This window comes from Pseudochaenichthys georgianus, chromosome 13, assembly GCF_902827115.2.
Source record: "Pseudochaenichthys georgianus chromosome 13, fPseGeo1.2, whole genome shotgun sequence".
In the NCBI taxonomy this organism is placed as follows: Eukaryota; Metazoa; Chordata; class Actinopteri; order Perciformes; family Channichthyidae; genus Pseudochaenichthys; species Pseudochaenichthys georgianus.
The window spans coordinates 39807039-39828566 of record NC_047515.1 but is presented as its reverse complement, the minus strand read 5'-3'; the positions used below and the strand labels follow the sequence as shown (position 1 = coordinate 39828566).

The 21528-nt window shown below is 40.7% G+C and overlaps 1 protein-coding gene across 1 annotated transcript in view; it reads left to right on the top strand.

The window, feature by feature from the left end:
- dner (delta/notch-like EGF repeat containing) overlaps positions 1-21158 on the top strand; it is a 95647-nt gene extending 74489 nt beyond the window's left edge. The window contains exons 7-13 of the mRNA XM_034098155.2: positions 818-931; positions 7850-8083; positions 15186-15308; positions 15825-15938; positions 17377-17508; positions 18533-18779; positions 19996-21158. Coding sequence (XP_033954046.1) covers positions 818-931; positions 7850-8083; positions 15186-15308; positions 15825-15938; positions 17377-17508; positions 18533-18779; positions 19996-20107 — 1076 coding nt within the window. The 3' untranslated portion in view covers positions 20108-21158. The remainder of the gene's footprint in view (positions 1-817; positions 932-7849; positions 8084-15185; positions 15309-15824; positions 15939-17376; positions 17509-18532; positions 18780-19995) is intronic.
- The last annotated feature ends 370 nt before the right edge of the window (positions 21159-21528 follow it).

Below are 21528 nucleotides of genomic sequence, written 5' to 3'. Positions count from 1 at the left end.
CAACAGTTACATTCCAACAAATAAGCAGAAAACAAATCGATAAACCGATTTTGGAAGTTCAGAATCTTAGATTTAGACAGAATGTTGTTTCTTACTTGATGAAATGTTTTCCCATGGCAGTTCCTAAAGAGCCTCAGTCAAACTGTGAGGTCTCATATTGTCGAACATCTCGCTTTAAACCTTTGACCTTGTCAGTTACATTTTACGACAGGGACTTGAAGTGAAGGTCAGAAGGTAAATGTTGGAGCCGACCACTGATTGGCTGTCGCTCCACATCAGAGAGCTGCCCTAACGAGCCCTTAGCGAGCAGCTGGTGTTAGAAAAACAGGGGGAAGGTGCAAAAACAACCAGTTTAATTGAACTAGCTGCTGGAAATAAAAGTGCATGTTGTGGACATTGATGGATTATTTACATTGTACTTTTTTAGCTGGTACTCTTCCTCTTCACATAACATTCATATCATAGACAACAGACAAACATTTACATCAAAGTAAACATAATGAAATCATTCCTCAAACATTTTAAAAGCAAGAAAGAAAATACACCGTTGAATTATTGCATTTAAATTGTCTATTGTTTTTTACTTGTACTTGTTTTATGCTGTGATGTTTATTTGAGTGTACAGCACTTTGGTCTGGAGGTTTTAAAGTGCTTCATAAATAAAGCTGTATCATATTATTGTCACATCATGCCCTTGTAGTGCTTTTTCACGTTGTTCTTCTATATTTTCGAGCCTAATCGGGTCACTTTTGGCAGCATCGGGCCAAATTGAATGAAGGAGTCTGATTATAATCTTTGTTTGTTGTGTGTGTGTCAGGTTATGAAGGGGAGCGCTGCCAGCTGCTGGTGGATCACTGCGTCTCTGAGCCCTGTAAGAACGGAGCCACGTGCTTCAGCAGTCTGGCCGGGCCCCGCTGCTACTGCCCCGAAGGTAACGGCACTATTTATTCATATTTCGCTTTTTCAAAATGGTGAGTCAGAGACAGATAGACGGCCAATCGTCCCAGGCGGGATTCGAACCCAGGTCCTTCGCTCGGTGACCAAGCCTTAATATATGGGTCGTCAGCTCGACCGGCTATACAGCGACCCAATTTATACATATTTGTATTTCTTACCATTACCAATTTCATTGATTTCCTCTCTACATATAGGCAAGGCAAGTTAATTAGCACTTTACAACACAAGGCAATTCAAAGTGCTTTACAAAAATGAAAGACATTAAAGGTGGGGTAGGTAATTTATCTCAGAAACACTTCTTGTTATATTCTATGGAATGCTCTTAACATCCCGATAGCAATGAATAAATTAAATGCTTTGACAATAAAAATACATTAAAAAGTATCATCTGTGGAAGCCGTAGCGCTGTAAAAAGCACGACCAATCATCTGAGCCGGCTAAAGTAACTGGATGGCCTACCTGCCTGTCAGCCTTCCATCGGGGCACAAACTTATGTCGTGCCCTCATTGGTCATGTGTGCGTTCGTGTGTGTTGGAGGAGGGGCTCTGTGAGGAAGTCTGAAGGAAGGGGCAGATTTTTTCCGGTTGTGTATTTTCAAATTCTAGCGCACTCGAGCTGCTTTCTCCATTCTTACCTACCCCACCTTTAAGAGCATTAAACACATTGGAAACATTAATAAGCAAAGATAATAAAACATGAATAACACAGGTACATGCATCAAAGTTACAGTGCGGTGTAAGATGTGAATAGTTCAATTAAAAGCAGCGGCACTTTGCCCTGCAACCACTCACAACAACAACTAATGGGATAAATAATGTCTAATCTCATCCCATGTGTGGGTGAATTTACCCTCAGGGATTAATAAAGTGGTTTTAATTTTAATCCAAATGTATAACAACCATGAGAATAACAACACAGTATTATTATTTATTTTTACGCTCTACTCTGATTGTCTGTAAAGTGTCTTTGAGCACTGGGAAAAGCGCTATGTTGTGTTATTATATTATTATTACACACTATGATATGATACTTGCCCTTGAAAAGCATTCTTAAAAATGTGTTATGATTATTTTTACGAAGCATAATGAATGGTAATGGGTCCTTATTACTATTTAAATAAGTGTACTTTAAGCCAATTATAACGCAATATAAGTAATAATGCATTAAAGGCATTGGTGTCCTCACTAAGACATTAACACTCATAACATAACTCAAGCGTCTCGTTGGTGTGTCACGGGGAGAAAAGAGTGTTTCTCGGCAGTCTGAATCCAGTTATTATCCGCTCGGTGTGTGCTGCGGGTTAGCAGTATCTGTGCCACAGAGATGCTTAATTTAAACCTTCCTTCTCTATTCTAATTAGTCTTCATAGCCTCAGCGACCTGCATCCGCCTCTCCGGGGAAATCTGTGACCGCAAAAACGTATGCCAGAGCAGCGTTTCTCCACCAGAGCCCGGCGTACATGGTGTACTGCGTACGTAGAGTGGGGATGTACAGAGCATGCAGGGACAACATTAGCTAACAATGGACCTGGCCACGTAAATAAAGGAACAGCAGATGGAGGCGGTTTCATTGTCCCCGTACATACAGCTCCAGGCAGTCACTTTATTATGAAACTGGAGGAGGCCGTGCTCACACTGACTGATGTGCAGCTGGAGAAAAACAAGGTCTCCAATGAGGAGAGGAATTCATAATCCATCACTCGTGTGTCTTCATAGCGAGAGAGAAGCGGGGGTGAGGAGAAGACCATCACTTTTTAATCAGTGCGAGAGTTTGTCAAAAGCGGCCCTTTCAAGATGTCATGAAAAATATTCGATTATTTGGTGTCTTTACTTTGAAGATACCCTGTTATGCTTTTTGGGGTTGTTCCCTTTCCTGTAATGTGTTATATGTTTTAGTGCAAAGGCTAAAATTCCCCTCCGTCCCTCTGCCTGAAACGCCTCCATTTACTTCTGGAACATAATGACATCACTATAACACTCACGCTACTATTGGCCAGCGCTCCAACACATATAGGGTAAGGGGCGGGACATCTCTAAGCGGTCGACCAATCAAAACAGAGCCGGCCAGCTAACCAATCAGAGCAGACTCTGGTTTCAGACAGAGGGTGAAAAGAGGAAATTATTTATTTACTAACTGTTTTAATAAAGTGTATGGAAGATTGTAATTAAGCATCAATAGTCAAATGAAGTAAATGTACTTTACAATCTGTACTGAATAAAACACCATCTGCCGTTAAACCTGAGCATAATCAATTTCAAGAATCTTTAGGAGTCGCTAAAGGAAGTGTTCGCCCTTGATGAACACAGATGCAAAATATGTTGAAAATAGAATCTGATGGAAATGCACCAAAAAAAGGCCATCTTAGCCTTCAACCTCAAAATAGGAAATCCATACATGAGGATGTCTCTGCACACGGCACGCTGTTTAACAAGTGATCAATCAATAACTGAGTGAAAAAGCAACACTCACATCCTAGAAGAAAACACAACTGAATAAATAATTAAAATCCCTTTTTTCCATTGTTCTGGAAAGGTTTCGGTCAATGTTTATGTGACTGCTGTCTGACACCACTGGATCTCATATTGTTTACATTTAATTTACGATTCAAGGGCATAAAACAGGGGTGTCAAACTCAAGGCCCGGGGGCCAAATCCGGCCCGCGACTTCATTTCATGTGGCCCCGCAAGAGCTTGCAAAGAATATAATATGTTTATTATACGGTTTCATGCCGATTTACAGAAGCACGTTGCCCATAAACTACATGTCCCACAATGCATCTGAAATTTGCCTTTTTCTCAGAATTTGACTTTTTCTCTTCAAAAATTTCCTTTTTTTTCTAAATGTCACTTATCTTTTTTATTTTGACTTTCTTTTTCTTCAGAATTTGGCTTTTATTTTTAAATGATGTTGTAACATTCTCACTGAAGGGACTTGCAATTATTTGCCCGAGACTTCTGCTTTCAGACGTAGTTAATGATATAGTTATTACCCTATCCGATAATAATCCAATGCAATAATGTAATATACATTATTTTATATTATTAAATATTTATATATGTATTTTTATATAGTCTTTTATATAAAGCTGGCCCTTTGAGTGCAACCATGAAGCTAATGTGGCCCGAGAGGAAATTGAGTTTGACAGCCCTGGAATAAAGTGAAGTCGATGTAAAGTCCTCCTTATCGACAGAAACAGTGTTTGTTACAGAAGCACAGAGAGATAAAGAGAAAGATGTTCGTCCATACTGATGAACACATCAGAGGAAAATGCTTCAGATGTCTGCTTCAAACACAGAATCAAACGTAGAAGATACGTTTTTCATCCACACATCTTTTTCTTATAACATGTAACGATGGATTTAAAGTTGAAAGTATAAAAGAACATTACTTCATTGCATATCAAAGAAGGAATTTATTAACAATCCAAAGAGTGCTTTACGTATAAATTCCAAATATTAATGTTGTTCCTCCTGCATCCATTTCCGCCGCTACCAGTCTCTTTGTTTGGATCCCAAAAGGCTAATAAGAGTGTGACACTTAGGACTTCATTAGTACCGAAGTGTCCTCCTCTCTTTCTTCTCTTGCACTCTCAGTTAAACGTCAAGTGTCAAAAAAGTAAAATCCGCACGAACATCAGTGGCGGACTGGCCATCGCCATCGGGACACTACTCGTACTGAAGTGGGGTGGTCGGATAAGTCACCAGCACCCCCCCCCGTTGACAATTTACTAGCGGTACCGAAGTGGGCCGGTCGAGATCCCCGGGCTGATTCTTTGTCCCAGTCCGCCCCTGACGAACACCATCAACGAAATGAACTCCACAGATGTGCTAAAGTACATTTTGTACTCTGACTCTCCCACAGAGACGCTCACACTTATTTTAACTTGACTTCACTCACACGTACACACACTGACAGAAAGGAGGTGTGGGTGTCAGCACTGCCTCCAGTCATAAAGCGCAGGGCGGGGGAGCGACGGCTAAATATAAACTGTTAACTGCTCTTAATGTTGGCAGGTTTGACTGCCAGCGGCATGTGCGAACACACTCCTCTAAGTCAGCCAGGTCTCGTGTCACAAAGCGTGTGTTTGTGTGGAGATTTAGACAAACAACAGGAAGATGTTGAGCTCAAGAGGAGGAATATGTCATGCAGAGCTAAGTAGCTAAACACAGATGAAAGCAGGGGATTAAAACATGATGAAACCAATAGATTACGTTACATTTAGCCGTTGCTTTGTGCAGATACACTTACGCTAAGGGAGATCAACCAGAATAGCAAGATTCCTGCAGGTGCATTAGCTTCAAACAGAAGTTAGTAGGGATTTTTGTTTAGCTTTTATACCAAATCATTCATTTAGAGCAGGGGCGTCAAACTCAGATACACAGTGGGCCAAAGTAAAAAATGTGGCACTAGTGGAGGGCCGGACTGGTTCAATGTTTATTGCAGAAATTATTGAAATGAACTTATTGCACATATTAAACCTGGAACTAACAAAGCTTAAATTATTGCCTATAAAAACAACATTAAACATTAAATAATCAGTTTCATTCATTTCTCATGGCTCTATCTGCAGCTTTTCCGGAGTCATTTCTTATGATCACATTTCTCCACAGGCCAACAACTGCTTCAAAAAAACATTTCCCTCAAAGAACAAACAAACATGCCCTGTTGTCGTGAGAGAGAAAGTGCAGAAGGAAACATCCATTACACTCAGTGTGCTGCTCTGTGATGCTAGCTCAGACACTTGGCATCTCATCTCGGGTTCAAGTTAAAATCAAATCAAGTTTTATTTATATAACACATTTATAAACGATTTTTGGTCGAGCCAAAGTGCTGTACATAAATAAATAATAAAAGCCTACAGTAGAAACACTTTACAGCACATATTGTTCAGAATATCAGTATGAGGAAACCGACACCCTCTATCCTTTGACCCTCACATCGTACAAGGTCATCAATGTTTGGGCTCAGGCTCTGAGCTGAGGAGACCCTCAGGATGGAGTGAAGGTGTGCGTGCAATATACCGGCGGGCCAGATTTAATAGTAATTAGAAATTATCCTGCGGGCCGAAATTAAATCCACCTCGGGCCTGATTTGGCCCCCGGGCCTTGAGTTTGACACGTGTGCTTTAGATGTAGGAACATGTGTGTTTGCAAGCATATGATTGAGGCAGAGCAGTGAAAGAGAGAGAGAGAGAAAGAGAGATTCGGGTGAGATTTTCTTCCGACTCCTGCCTCCGAATGATAAATGTCCTCCTCTCACGGTGAAATAAAGTCTCGCAGATCAATGGTAGCTTGAGAGAGATCTCTTCATTAGCTCAATTGAGTTGGCACCGCCATGCAGTCGGCACAGGAATTGACTACTGTATAAAAAAACACACACACACACACACACACACACACACACACACACACACACACACACACACACACACACACACACACACACACACACACACACACACACACACACACACACACACACACACACACACACACACACACACACACACACACACACACACACACACACACACACACACACACACACACACACACACACACACACACACACACACACACACACACACACACACAGTGTAGTGTTTCTCCCGCTGCGGTACAATGGCAGCTCTCGTGGGGAAGTGAAGGCAGAGGAGGAGAATAAAGGGAGGAAGTTATTTTTAGATGTGGAGGATATAGGTGAGAGAAGCAGAGGTTCGCACACTGATGAGAAGATGTTAAGAACCCAACAAAGAGAAGTGAACGCATGGCTGAAACACAACTATCCTCCTTTAACACATCCCTGTAAAAGCAATCGTTAATACTCCGATAAGCTGCTGTTTTTTGGCTCTAACGATGATGAGAAAAGGAACAAAAGGTGGTGTCTTCTTGATGTCTTTGTTTCAGTACATTATCCACACAGCTGCTTCTACAAATGTGGGCAGTTGTGAGGCTTAAAGGCACAATGAAAGCCATTTCTCGTTTTGAAATTCAACATTGAGTTGTGTTTTATCAAAATAGCATTACATTACATTGCATTTAGCCGACACTTTTATCAAAAGCGACTTACAAAAAGTGCATTCGACACTTGAAGAGAAGTGCTTTGTTAGTAATGTTATTGCTCGAAATGGAGTCGAAAGATATTAGTTTTCAGTCTGCGCCGGAAGGTGTGTAAGCTTTCTGCTGTCCTGATTTCAATGGGGAGCTCCTTCCACCATTTTGAAGCCAGGATAGCAAACCGACATGTTTTAGCTGATGGGAACTTGGGTCCCCCTCGCAGTGCACATGCTGGGGTGTACGGTTTAACCATGTCCTGGATGTAGGAAGCATGGTAGGCTAGTACCAGTGTCTTGAAGTGGATTCTAGCAGTTATTAATACCATATGTGCACATTATTTCATTAAGGGGAAACATATAGGGATCCAAGGACAGATCCCTGGGGTACACCACTTTATTTATCATTAATTGGTTTAAAATTAGGCTCTTTTTCAAACCCAAGTCACAGTTTTCCCCAGATTCATGCTTTGTCTGCATGGAGTGAATTACGCTCTTTTATTGCTGTTAACATTAAAGCATGTAAATATCTCAAGTAGAGGTACACAATTCAAATATGAACCGGAAACTACGAAATATAAACAAACAAAATCATAAATCATGGCAATACTTATGTTGATGTATAATGTTTCTATAGTTTTTATGCTTTGACATTTGTTTTTGCTTTTGTTTGCTTTGTACAGCCCTTTGAGGCATTTCTTGCGATTTGGGGCTATAAAACATTTTGATTTGATTTGATAAAAAACACAAGAAGAAATGCCTGCATATTGACGCCCGAGGTAGGAAGATTGTAATTTATTTGATAGTATACCATTCTACCATTTCCTCTCCCTCCTGCAGGCTATCAGGGAGCTACCTGTGAGCAGAAGGTGGACCCCTGTGCCTCCGGCCCCTGTCATAATAACGGGACGTGTTACGCTCAGGGTCCCGGCCCCCTGGGGTTCGGCTGCAGCTGCACGGCGGGCTTCACCGGCGCCACGTGCGCCCAGCTGGTGGATTTCTGCGCCCTGAACCCCTGCGCCCACGGGGTCTGCCGCAGCGTGGGCAACAGCTACAGGTGTCTGTGCGTCCCAGGTGAGCAGCGGGGCTTTTAAGTGCTTTTTGTAAAGGCTTCAGGTGCCGAGTTGATCCAATGTCGCTTAGAGATGGGAGGGGGGACACCATTCTTAATTTGTTCAACTTTGCATTATTATTTGTGGGCAACAGCTACAGGTGTCTGTGCGTCCCAGGTGAGCAGTGGGTTTTTTTGTGCTTTTCGTAAAGGCTTAAGGTGCCAAGTTTATCCAAAATCACTTAGCGGTGTGAGGGGGGACAGCTCATCTCGTTTTAAGATGTTCTAATTTATGCAGTGGTTAAAAGTAACTAAGTTAATTTACTCAAGTACTGCACTTAAGTACAATTTTGAGGGACTTAATGCTTATACTTTTGTACTTTTCCTTGAGTAACATTTTGAGTGAAGGACTTTTACTTCTAACAGAGCATTCCTACACTCTGGTACTTCTACTTTTACTCAAGTACAAGATCTGAGTACTTCTACTTTTACTCAAGTACAAGATCTGAGTACTTCTACTTTACTTTTACTCGAGTACAAGATCTGAGTTCTTCTACTTTTACTCAAGTACAAGATCTGAGTACTTCTACTTTTACTCGAGTACAAGATCTGAGTACTTCTACCTTTACTCAAGTACAAGATCTGAGTACTTCTGCCACCTCTGGATTTATGTAAAGCGTATGTACATTATAAAAGAATGTGTGTAGCAGGAATTTGCTTGTATGTAATTTAGTGTTCTTGGACTATTTTTTTTACACACTTAAAATTGTTCTCAATTTGTTTATCAACTTTGTATTAATTTTTCAAGCCCCACACACACACACACACACACACACACACACACACACACACACACACACACACACACACACACACACACACACACACACACACACACACACACACACACACACACACACACACACACACACACACACACACACACACACACACACACACACACACACACGTAAATACAGAAAGAGAAATGAGGGCAAGATTTGGGCCTTTAGTTCAAAAGAGATCCTGAACTGAAGGATGTTGTTCATGCTAGAGATGGAAACCTGTCGTTGTTGTTCCTCAAAGCCTCCTGCCACAGCTGATCCACCTTCACCTTTCTCTCAACAAATACTATTCAACATCCCATAGAAAGAAGTCATGGGAAAGCTGTGGTGCTGGATGTGTGTCAAAAAAGTACTTAACATGGTTTGGCTTATTTAAAACTAATGTAGGTGCAGGTGTCTTGCTGTTCTGAGATGTTATCTTCAGGGATTGATTGCACTTGATGTAATGTGAAAGGGAAATGGAAAAATCTGACTTTAATAGATACTTCATTATAACCGACCTTGGGCCAAAGTAATACATTCTTACTTTTCAATTACCACTTCCACTTTCCAACCAAAAATCAGAAGCTAATGCCTTTGCATTATATGTGTCTAATATCTAGTCAGAATATTTCTTCACACCTGATATAAGACATGCTAACTTCAGAAGTACCACTGCAGTGAGATATCAGGTCTTGTTTTTAGACAATGCTTCATCTTGTTAAGTCAAATAATCTTATTTTGAGTCGTATCTCAGATGAAACACATAGTTTTACACATTTATTTTAAAATCACCAACTAACATCAGAAAACAGAAAACGTTTTGAGTATTTGCAGCTTTTATTATATAACACAACATTTCCTGATTCTGGTTAAATATAAGTCAAAATGAGTTCTCCCAGCTAATTAGAAGATCTGACTTATCTAAATATCTGTTAAGAAAGTCACGAGGCTCAGGACCCAAATAACACCAGAAACAGATCAGGATTAACAAGGTCTTTTAATTAAGGTCAAAACACAAAACGCTCACTTGACACTAAACAAAAACATCTCCATGGACTATCAATAATATACTTAACACGATCAAGGAATGACTGGCAGGCTTGACGAGACAAGACGAACTGGCACAGGACAAAGGGAGACACAGACTATACACACGAGGTAAGGGGACACGGGTGGCAACAATTAAGGGAGGGGTTGACACTGGAGGGAAAAACACACAAGGGCAGGAATGCTCTGAAACGAGGGGGAAACGTTACTACAAAATAAAACAGGAAATCACAAGACAAGGCAAAAGGACTGAACTTAATAAATTAACTTAACACAAATGTCGAGACACCACAATATCCCGTCTTATTTCAAGTTCTCTTACCAAGCTAATTTTCATTTGTTCTATAGGCAGATGTTTGTACTTATTTCAAGTGAAAACAGCTTGATTTCATTATTTTGTATAACTTGTTCTTTTCCAGTGTGGGCTCTCGGACCCCTTGAGCCATTAAGAAATCCATCGAAAGACACCTTGTTCCTAATTCATCAACGCTCTAAATCCAGCTTTGCAACCAGCGTATAAAGCTCAGTTAGAACTGAAAAGACGATGACTTTGTCTCAGCCTCAGAGCAGCAGCAACTCTCCACCGTCTGTATGATGAGTTATTTTTAGAAAGGGGCGATCGTTGCACTCGCACCGATGCCTCTGTGATGAAATCAATTGAGTGGAATGATGACTTTTCATAATCCATTGTCTTGCAATAACCTAGCCGGGATTGGGAAATAGATTACTTTCCCAGTGGCCCATGAACGTAATGAGACACTTTGCCCCTATTGCTCTCTGTTTATACAGTCTGTCAGTTTAATATGAGCCAATCAACATCTGTGTCGCCATCTTGATGCCTCCATTCATTCCCCTTCATTAGCGGCTTCCTACTGTCTCTTTTGCATCATGGCTTTTAGGATAGATTGTAACCTTGGAATACTTAGACTTGGAAAGCAATCAAAAACTACAGTCTGGGAATACAAATTAATTAATGAAGGTTTTCCTCTTAGTGTTTACTCCCTGTCGTTCTTCTTCTGCTGTTCCCTTTGGTGTTTACTTCCTGTCTTCTTCTTCTGCTGTTCCCTTTGGTGTTTACTTCCTGTCTTCTTCTTCAAAAAGTATTCAACTGTGTTTTCTGATGGTTGTTGTCCGCAGCAGACGTTAAAGTGACCAGACATCTTTCTGCGGATTGATATGACTCCACATACTGTAGCTAAGGAGCATCCTCTTTAGCAACGTTCTGCTAGCGAGACCTCTGGAGTGTCCACATTGACCAATCAGAATCAAGTATTCAACTAAGCCATGTAATAACGTTGGATTTTGGCAATTACTTAAATGAAAAATGCTGAAATTAAATACTAGGCAATAAATAAAAAAAAAAAACAATTACAGTTTTTTTTAAGGTCAGGTTTAGGAGTTATACAGCCATCAATGGTGACACTCAATATGTAATACAAATGCACATTTTTGACTAGACCTTCAACACGTTTTTGTATGCATTCAACAGCAAAAGGTTCATATGCATCCTTTTTTAAATGTCATGATAAACCTGCCTCTAAATTTAGCAGTTTTAAAAAGGTCATTTGGATTACACGTACATAGAGTTGTGTTTGATCAAAATAGAAGGGAAATTAATACCATATTTGCACATTATTTCATTAAGGGGAAACATAAGGGAGCCTAGGGCTGATCCCTGAGGTGCACCACTTTATTTATCACTAATTGGTTTGAAGTTAGGCTTTTTTTTAGCTCTTTTTCAGCCCAAGAAACAAGTTTCCTGAATATTTAAAAGTTATTGCTTGAGTCGATAATCCCCCCACAAGTCATGTTTCTCATGTTTATTCAAAAGCTTTCACTCTCGCTGTGTCCTGCCGTTCGGAGCAGTCAACCGCTTCTTTCCAATTATTCAGATATCTATTTTCTTCCTCGCATCCTCAGTCATATTTTTTTATGTATTTTGCATTTCTCTTCTTTTTTTGTTCCTTCTAGTCCTTGTCCCTTTGTCCTTTATCTTCCTGCCGTTCACTCCACCTCATTCCCCTTTATTCCTCCGTTGTCTGATTGCCATGGTGAAGAAGTGTGTGTGTGTGTGTGTGTGTGTTTGTGGCTGGCTCCCAATCAATTGTCTGTGGCTGTGACTATGCTGATTGAGCAGATGCTGTCGTCCAATCAAATGTCTGCACTCAGACCACCCTGTCTAATGGGATTGGTGAGTTGGCGTTTCCTAATTAGCATTGCAGACAAAACAGGCGTACACACACACACGCACGCACGCACGCACGCACGCACGCACACACACACACACACACACAATAGCACAAGAATCATAATTATGAGAGATGGCGTTTTGTGTAATACTGTATGTTAGCGCTTTGCTAAATAAATACCATTATATAAGATTCAAGAAGAAGATATGTGGTGTTGTGGCCAGTAGATTATGTTTACAAATGGTAAACATGTAATGATTTCCAAAGAATAAGGAATAATCAAATTGTGATTTCCCATAATGCAGTATGTTACGAATATGTAATTGCTTTTTGCTTAAAAGTAAAGTAATTAAAAAGACATATCAATGTCAAGGTCACCTCTTTTATAGAGGACATATTTAGCTCATTGTTAGGTTTATATGGGTATATTGTGCCTCTACTGTGACATGTTTACATGCTTTATTGTTTAAAAAGTTGCTATAGGAAAAGGAAAACCCCAAAAAGCATATACTGTAAGGCCTCTCATATAAAACCATTCAAAACAAATCTTGGCTCATTTGTAAGAAAGAAACACATTTGTTTTCTTAGAAGAGGGGTGGTAGTGCAAAACCAGGAAATGGGAACAATGGTTGTATTATCTGTTAAATCCTTAATAAAGAAATTAAAACAAAAAAAGAAAGAAACACGTTTACCAACCTTGCATACTAAATATTTTGGACCGAAATTGACCTTTTTCTCCACCTCCTCAGAATGCCAGCTGGTCATTTAGGTATGAGTTACATATGAACGTCTGATTTATGTGGATTTCTGTCATGAATACAGCAGTGTGTGTGTGTGTGTGTGTGTGTGTGTGTGTGTGTGTGTGTGTCTGTGTTAATCTGCCTTGTGTATGTTGTGTAAATGCGTGATAGAAAGCTGCTAAGGAGCTGATATGTAGACGGATCCATCCTCCAGCCTCCTGTAATCCCGCTCCCGTCAGCGGCTGCCAAGGACACCAGCCGGCATGCAGAGCGAGTCTTGGAAAGGCACTTGACATTTCACTGGCATTTCACAGACCCTCGAGGCTCTAACTGGGCTCCTCATTAATTCCTCTCCATCCCCAAACACACGTTCGCTAAAGCGGGATTGTTTGAAACTTCGTCAGCGCTGGGACCCAACTGAGAAACGCAGTCAGTGGGAGCGGAGCTAATGAAAACAGATTGCTACTCCAGTCATGTACTTTACAAACTGTACACGCATGGTGGAGCATCTCTATGAAGTGCAGCTGGGAGTGGGAAAGTACATCATTATAACTTATATACTTTGACTTTTTAAATACTTTTTCTACATTTTTATCTGGCAGGGACCATGCACAGTAATGAACACTTAAAACCTTAAAATGTATCAAGCGTAACAGCGCCAGATTTAGCTTTGAGCTAATTTCCATCTGCAGTCCCTTACATGAAACATTTAAGAAGTTTACATTTGACAAACATAGCAAAAACAAAATACATGATATGCAAAAGCAGCACACACAAGTATTTATGACATGGTTATACAATATAGCAGCAACGACATATAAAGTGCAAGAGGAGATACAAGAGCTACCTAAAGTGCAAGAGGAGATACAAGAGCTACCTAAAGTGCAAGAGGAGATACCCCCGTGTTAAAGTGCATTTAGCGGTGGTTGCACGTCTGGTTGTTTCTCATCCATTCTCTGAGTTGACCTTTGAAGCGATTGAGAGTGGGACAATCCGTATCTCAGCTGGGAGGCTGTTCCACAACGAGCTGCCTTTAATGGAGAGGACATTTTGTCCAAAAGTGGTCCGTCTGCGGTGGACCTCACAGTCTGGTTTCTGACCTCGTGCAGCGTCCAGTGAGTTTTCTGTGGATGAATTCCCCTAAGTACATATACTATGTCTTTTCAAATGTATTTTTTTAGATATTATAATTTCTTGACATACTATACATTACAACCACATATTAGAATATACACTTTGATTACATGTTTTGTTATTTGTCTTACTTAAGAAAAAACTAAATAAATATTAGCAATATACTTTATGTTGTACTTTGTTACTGACTGATTTATTTCCAGCTAAAGTCCTTTTAGATTTAATACACAGTGACTTTCATAAAATAAATGGACATCCACTCTTTCCTCAGGTCCTTTCTTGTTTTTAACAGATTTATCTAAATGACAAACTGTATCACATCAGAGATACAATCTGTACTTTACACTTTAGTTTTTATTGTACGTTCTTCAATGTCACTGGAGAATAATAGATTGTCTGTGACTCATGCACTGCCCATGCCCTCGGATGTGGCACAGCTGCCACCCTATGGACAACACGGAGCACTGCATGCTACTTGCCCTTCTGTCCAATGCCATTGAAGCTCAGTCGCAGAATACTGCACTGACAATATATTCCTACACTTAATAAATGTTAGGTGATTGATATCTAAAGTGTCCTTGTATTTGTTTGCAGATATGTGGCTGCTCTGTCAGCCGTTAGCTGCATGAGGTTCTTTGGTGAAGTACATGGAGAATGAACGTAGGAACCTTTTGAGGAACCTGCTTTCTGCATTTTTTTTACACACGTGCACTCTTTCTCCTTCTTTACTAGTATACACACATGCATAGAGTAATACAAATGTTAGACCAATCGTAACCACCCTAACGTCCTCCAGATTGCCACACCATTAGACTGTTGAAGCACATCGTCAAATCAAGTCTTACTTCAGGCCACCCCTTCCCACACCTTTTCACTTATTAAACCTTATTTACATGAAAGTATATCCTTTTTTTGGAAGGCAATGAATTGATAATGATGATTAAAGGTCATGATTGTGGTTGTCTTTACAGTCATGCACGTACCATAGCGCCACCGAATGCTAAACAAAATGCGAGTTACTTTGAGGGTCCGTGGAGTATATGTGAATGAGTTATATTAACTGCTTATCACAGCTTTCATTTACAGTTCAACCCTCCCCTTGATAAAATAGGGCAATGCAGCGAAATGTATAGTATAACTAAATATTTAATGACTCGATAATATACTCTATTTCTGTTTCCCATCCAGGCTACCACGGGCTGTACTGTGAGGAGGAGTACAACGAGTGTCTGTCGGCCCCCTGCCAGAACTACGCCACCTGCAAGGACCTCATCAACGCCTACGAGTGTGTCTGCACTACACAGTTTGAAGGTATGTCTGAGTTTGGGTTTATTATTATTATTATTAGATGCGTGTCCTCTGTATACTGTAGAGCAGGGGTGTCCGCACTGTTTTCCACATACAGAAACATATAGGAAGGGCTGGGTCGCTCATTAGAGGAGAGATATGTCGCCTCATATATTCAGTTACAAGTTGGACAAATCAATCCAATGTCGGTAAGTTATTCTTGATACTTGAGAATGCTGTGAGAAAAAACAGCCTTTCACTTAATTGTGTTAGCAGCTCATTCCGTAAAACAGAAGCTTCAGATCGATTATCATAGAAGAAATATGAAGGGTAGATTTCACGGTTCTTATGTGAACGTGTTATTGGGCTTTTTTCTTATCAACTTAAATGTGTTAGAACATGCTTTCAACTTCACACATTCACACATGAGTGGTGTGTAACATATTTTGAGAAGTACAATATCAGACAAGTGCACGGCTCATTTGCTGCTGTAGACGAGTGCACGTTGTGGTGTCAATGGGGTCTGCTCTGTGTGTGCAGGCAGACACTGTGAAGTCTACAAGGATCCATGTCTGAAGATGCGCTGCCAGAACGGAGGGCGCTGCGAGAGCGAAGGGCTCAACGTGTCCTGCTCCTGCCAGCCGGGATACCTGGGTGAGCATCGATGGAGATTTTGAGGGATTACTCGTCCGCTTTTCAAATCTCCGCGCGTCCCTAACACGCTGGTTATCATACAGGAAGGAATCCAGAGCTACCAAGTAACCGTTAAACAATAATCCACTTTAATGGTAATATGACAATGCAATACAATCAATACAGTACAAATTCAATACAGTTATCTTTGGGATCCCATATTTACCTGATAGTCACGTGAGCCAGCCAGAGGAAAGAGGCTGAACACAGCGTGGTTCCTGTGTCTAATACATTGCTTACAATGGGAGGAGTTATCTGATCCTCCCTTCCAGACCTCCGTGATTGGCCGCCCAAATATCACCAATACCTCAAATCTTAAGTCTCCCCAATCACAGTAGCTCAGCTTCATTATCTTCTAGATCTGAGTTGACTGCAAGTCAAACCCTCACCTTCCCCCATCTTCCTTTGTTCTCAACACCACATGTCAACCGGCCTCAAATCCAGCTCACAGTTTTTACACAAATCATTTCCCATTTTAAGCTTATACAAATATTTCACTACAGCATCGGCAGAACACTCACCGCCTATTAGAGGAATGAAATGAAGAAGAAGTGACTTTATTAATAATTTTTCACTCTGTTAGAACAAAGGACACACTAGGTCTTGATACACACATACAGATACTGCACACATGCACTTTTTTTATGGAGAGGTGCCAGAGCAGAGTTTTTTCAGTCCCACTTTGTTCTGTGATGATTAATAAAGTAACTTCTTCTCATTGAGGGGTGCTGAAGGACACTCCTAGCACTTCTTCAGCTAACAGTCCACACTCTGTCTTTCTGGTCTGATCGGGACTTGAACCGGCGACTCTTAAGCTCACAAGCGAAGTCCCTTCAGACTGAGCTACTGCCGACTGCACATGTATATGGTTATACATCTATATGTAAGGATATGGTAAACAATGCTTCTGATAGACTGCATTCAAGATAGTGATGACTAAACGAGAAGATGCCCTTGTTGACAGTTTTTTTTGTAGTAATATTAGATCAGAAGAGCCAGTGGTATCCAGCAGCAGCTCCACGATGACGGTTTTAAAACATACTTCTTAAAACACATCTTTATGACCTGAATTGTATGTAATAAAGACTTATTTTTGGACTTGCACCTATAACTGTTCACATCCATTCAGCTACTCTGTGTTTACCTATTGTTGTTATTTGTATCCATGTCCTGTGCTGTGTTTCACGCTTATTGAAGCCGCTGCTCTGACACCTCAATTTCCCTAGAGGGTTAATAGAACTTTTTCTTATTTTAAAATAATATTGATGTATGACATTCTGCATTTTGCTTCTAAGTCCGTGGTCTTGTAAACAGCTTTATCAAGGAGTGTGAAAACTGTACGCCTCAGATTCTGCTTCTTCGACTTGTTATTGAACGCAACCCTCTCCCGTCCCTCCAGGGGAGAAGTGTGAGGTGGACGTTAACGAGTGCGAGAGCAGCCCTTGTCACCATGGAGGCACCTGCGTCGACCAATCAAACGGCTTCACCTGTCACTGTCCACCTGGGTGGGTGGGGCCCAGCTGTGAGATCCGTAAGTCAGCCTGCCACTAAACCTGCGTTCAGCTATTCATCTCACACGAGAAACAGCGACATGCCCCCTCTCTCCGTCAGGCTTTCCTCTCCTTCTGAATGTCTGTCTGAATTTTAAAGGCTGGAGGACAACAACAGACATATCACACAAACTAAATTCTTTATTTTTCTTATTGTAAGCCTTTTTAAACAGGTCTTGAGTTAAATATGGTTACATTTTTCTACATTTTCGGGTCGACAACATTTGGAAATAGCTTAAAAGACAAAATAAACCTGTTAGCCACAGCACAGTCTTTTTTTGTTATTTTGACCTGCATTTATTTCCACCAGTATCAGTCACTCAAAATAAACCATTAATAATTTCAGAAAATATCATTAATCAAATAAATAGAAATCTCAATGTATTTAGCCAATTATAAACGTTATTTAAATACCATAACAAATCTATTCCAACAATCAAGTATAGAATAGAATGGGAGGGATGAAACCCTCTTTAATGGTCACACATGCAGAGCACACAGCACACACAGTGAAATGTGTCCTCTGCTTTTAACCCATCCTAGTACCAGGAGTCTAGTACTAGGAGCAGTGGGCAGCTTTTGTACAGCGCCCGGGGAGCAATGGGAGTGAGGGGGGAAGGGGGGTGTCCGGTGCCTTGCTCAAGGGCACCACGGCAGGGCAGGAGGTGAACTGGGACCTCTCCAAGTAGCAGTCCACACTCAATATTTAGGTCTGGTCGGGGACTTGAACCGGCGACCCTACGGCTCACAGTCTAAGCCCCTACTGACATGCCTTACAGCCTTACAGCTACATCGAAATGATTTATTATCAGACCTGACAAAATGATATCTAATTAGATTATGTTTAAATGATACGTATTAGTAAAACAAAAAACTAAGAATTAAAGTAAAAAAATACATAAAATGAATTTGTGTATTATTATTATATTTATGATTTTTTATTTATTGCATTTTTATTATAGTTTTTTAGAATTATTATTATACTTCCGTCTTTCTTTATTTCAGACCTGCAGTGGAAGCCGGCCCACACGGAGGACACCCTGACCAACATGCCCCGCCACTCCCTCTACATCATCATCGGAGCGCTGTGCGTGGCCTTCGTCCTCATGCTCATCATCCTCATTGTGGGCATCTGCCGCATCAGCCGCATCGAGTACCAGGGATCGTCACGCCACGCCTACCAGGAGTTCTACAACTGCCGCAGCATCGACAGCGAGTTCAGCAACGCCATCGCCTCCATCCGCCACGCCAGGTCAGTGACGGGGATTTAAAACATCCATTGATTTACAACAGTGTTTAGTTTTGTAGCGGCCAAAATCATATAGAACTAAAACAGATAGTTAACTTAACAGCCGCTGAGGCACTCGTTAGCAGATCTTACGCAGGGCAATGATCCAGGTCCAGACAAGATTCTCCGTTGTGCATTTTATTCCAATAACAAAGTACAATGAACAGGTTTCCTATACCTCTTTTCCTTAAGCCGTTCCTTTGTGTGGCTTGAAACACCCTGGTAAAAACCCGTTTGCCTACTAGTGCTCTGGCTCCCACCTCCCACCTGTCTCCAATATATACAATTACACCAGGTGCTCTAATCGCCCAGTGCCCAAAACATGCCTTCAAAATAAAAGCATAGCAACTACTTTGATTTATGACGCTAACTAAGAATACATATAAATAAATGATAATAATAAACACTATAAACAGCAAGAAAATAAACGTTAAACTAAACTAACTAAACCTCCAGACAGAGGATCTAGATCAGTGTTTCTCAAACTTTTTCATACCAAGGACCACTTAACCAATAAAAAAAGACTCGCGGACCACCTAACTTTACAAATATCCAAAATCACATAGTTTTTCTAGAACAGATTACAAATCGCCTGAATATGGTACAAACAAGTGGCAAGATGTGTGATGAAGGTGTTGCGCGGGGCTATATCATGCAATTGGAAGTGAAACTTAAACTCGCTCCCTTGCGGAGATATTCCCGCGAGAGTGCGGAAAACTCAAATTAATTAATTAATTTCAAATGTGAAATGTTACCAATATACTCACGGACCACTAGGGGGCACTCACGGACCACCAGTGGTCCACGGACCACACTTTGAGAAGCACTGATCTAGATGAACGCGGCGAAGCAATTGATGCCGTTTTATTGTTTTTAGGTGGGGGGGGGGGCGGCGGCGGCGGGGGGTGTGTGTGTGTCTACAGAAGGTCCAGTTGTGATAGACACGGTTCGCCACTGCGTTTTTCTCATACTGATATTCTGAACAATCTGTGTTGTTGTATTTGCTGTAAAGTGTCTCTACTGTAGGCTATTTTTATTATATGTACAGCACTTTGGCTCGACCAAAAATCGTTTCTAAATGTGCTATATAAATACAACTTGATTTGATTTAATGCGTAATTGTACTTAGTTACTTTCCTTCTATGTACTAACGAGCACTGTTATGCTTCATTTTTTTTAGATTTGGCAAGAAGGCCAAGCCTGCCATGTACGATGCGACTCCCATCGCCTACGAGGACTACAGTCCTGACGACAAGCCTCTGGTCACCCTCATCAAGACCAAGGATTTGTAAAACACACCCATCCTTTCACAAGCTACACACAAACACACACATATATAAACAGAACGTCAGTATACATCTTGAAGTATTTCTTAGGAAAAAAACAACAGCAGAACAAAATTGAATGTATAGTTAGGGGGAACAAACTCTGTAGTTTAAAACATCTGGAATTTGATACATCTACTTTCCTGTCAAAGTCCACGATAAGGCTTTATTGTAGCATACGATGCATTAAGTTATTGACGACACTTCCAGTAAGCTCTGCTGTACAAGAGAGATGACTTTAGACTGTCTGTCTGCGACCCACGGCCCAACATTTCTACGTGTAATGTCAGCAGGCAGCGCTGATGGTGTGGTAGGAATAGATGCATTCCTCTCGGTGCATACACTGTATCTTTTTCTATATCTTAAAAAAAAAAATCTGCAGTAGGTTGCCTTACTTCGTGCATGGTTAGATTAGATGTTCTATGTATTATTTCCAAATCCTTTGTACTTGGTTGTTGTTGTTTTTCTCAAGATTGTACCAAATATCTTTTTCGGAGGGGGTGATTTGTGGTTAGTAGAGGAAATACACACAAGTATAAAAATACTAGTTACACAGTTTTTCTTTTTTTTTTAAATACATATCGTCTTTACATGCAAGTTTTATCATTGGTGTATGATTAGTAAAGACAGTTTACAGAAGTACTGTGACCCTACCATCCTGCTGTATGTATATCAGTGATATTTAGGATAATAGGTATATCTCTCAATACACAGACGAATAGTTGGTTTTAATCAGTGTACACATTCACCTCTAGTATTGACGGGTGATTATTTACTGGCTTTAGGGTGGATGTAATGCAGGAGGAAGATGAAGAAGAGGAGGGTGATTTAAATGTGCTTCTGTGTCCTGCCATTGGAAAACTCTCTGTCCGTGCAGCTGTGTTGTTCCTCTCAAGGTCAAGCAATGTTTTACCAATAGGCTCAGCTAATTTGATTTCTCTCTCATTTTAAACACATTTGCCACATGGTTACTTATTATCTATGTTGAATGATGTAACAATAAAGATTCAAGTGAACAACAGAAGGTGTCTGTGTGTCTCATGTGTTGTTGTTGTTGTTCTGCAGTGACGACAGCAGGGGGAACATTGCACTACATTCATCTTATGTGGGCACTTTTGGACAGTAATTAAGTAAATGTACTTATTACTGTACTAACATACATATTTAAGGTACTTGTAATCAATCTGAGTATTTCCATTTCCTAATACTTCCCACTTCTAATGAACTTTAATCGGTCAACCCCTTAGCCTATCACGTACAATGTGTTGGAGCACTAGCCAATAGAAGTGTGAGTGTAACATAGTGATGTCATTGTGTTCCAGAAGTAAACAAATGAGTCTAATGGAGGGAACACAGGGATTTCAGCCGTTGCAGACCATTTACATGCA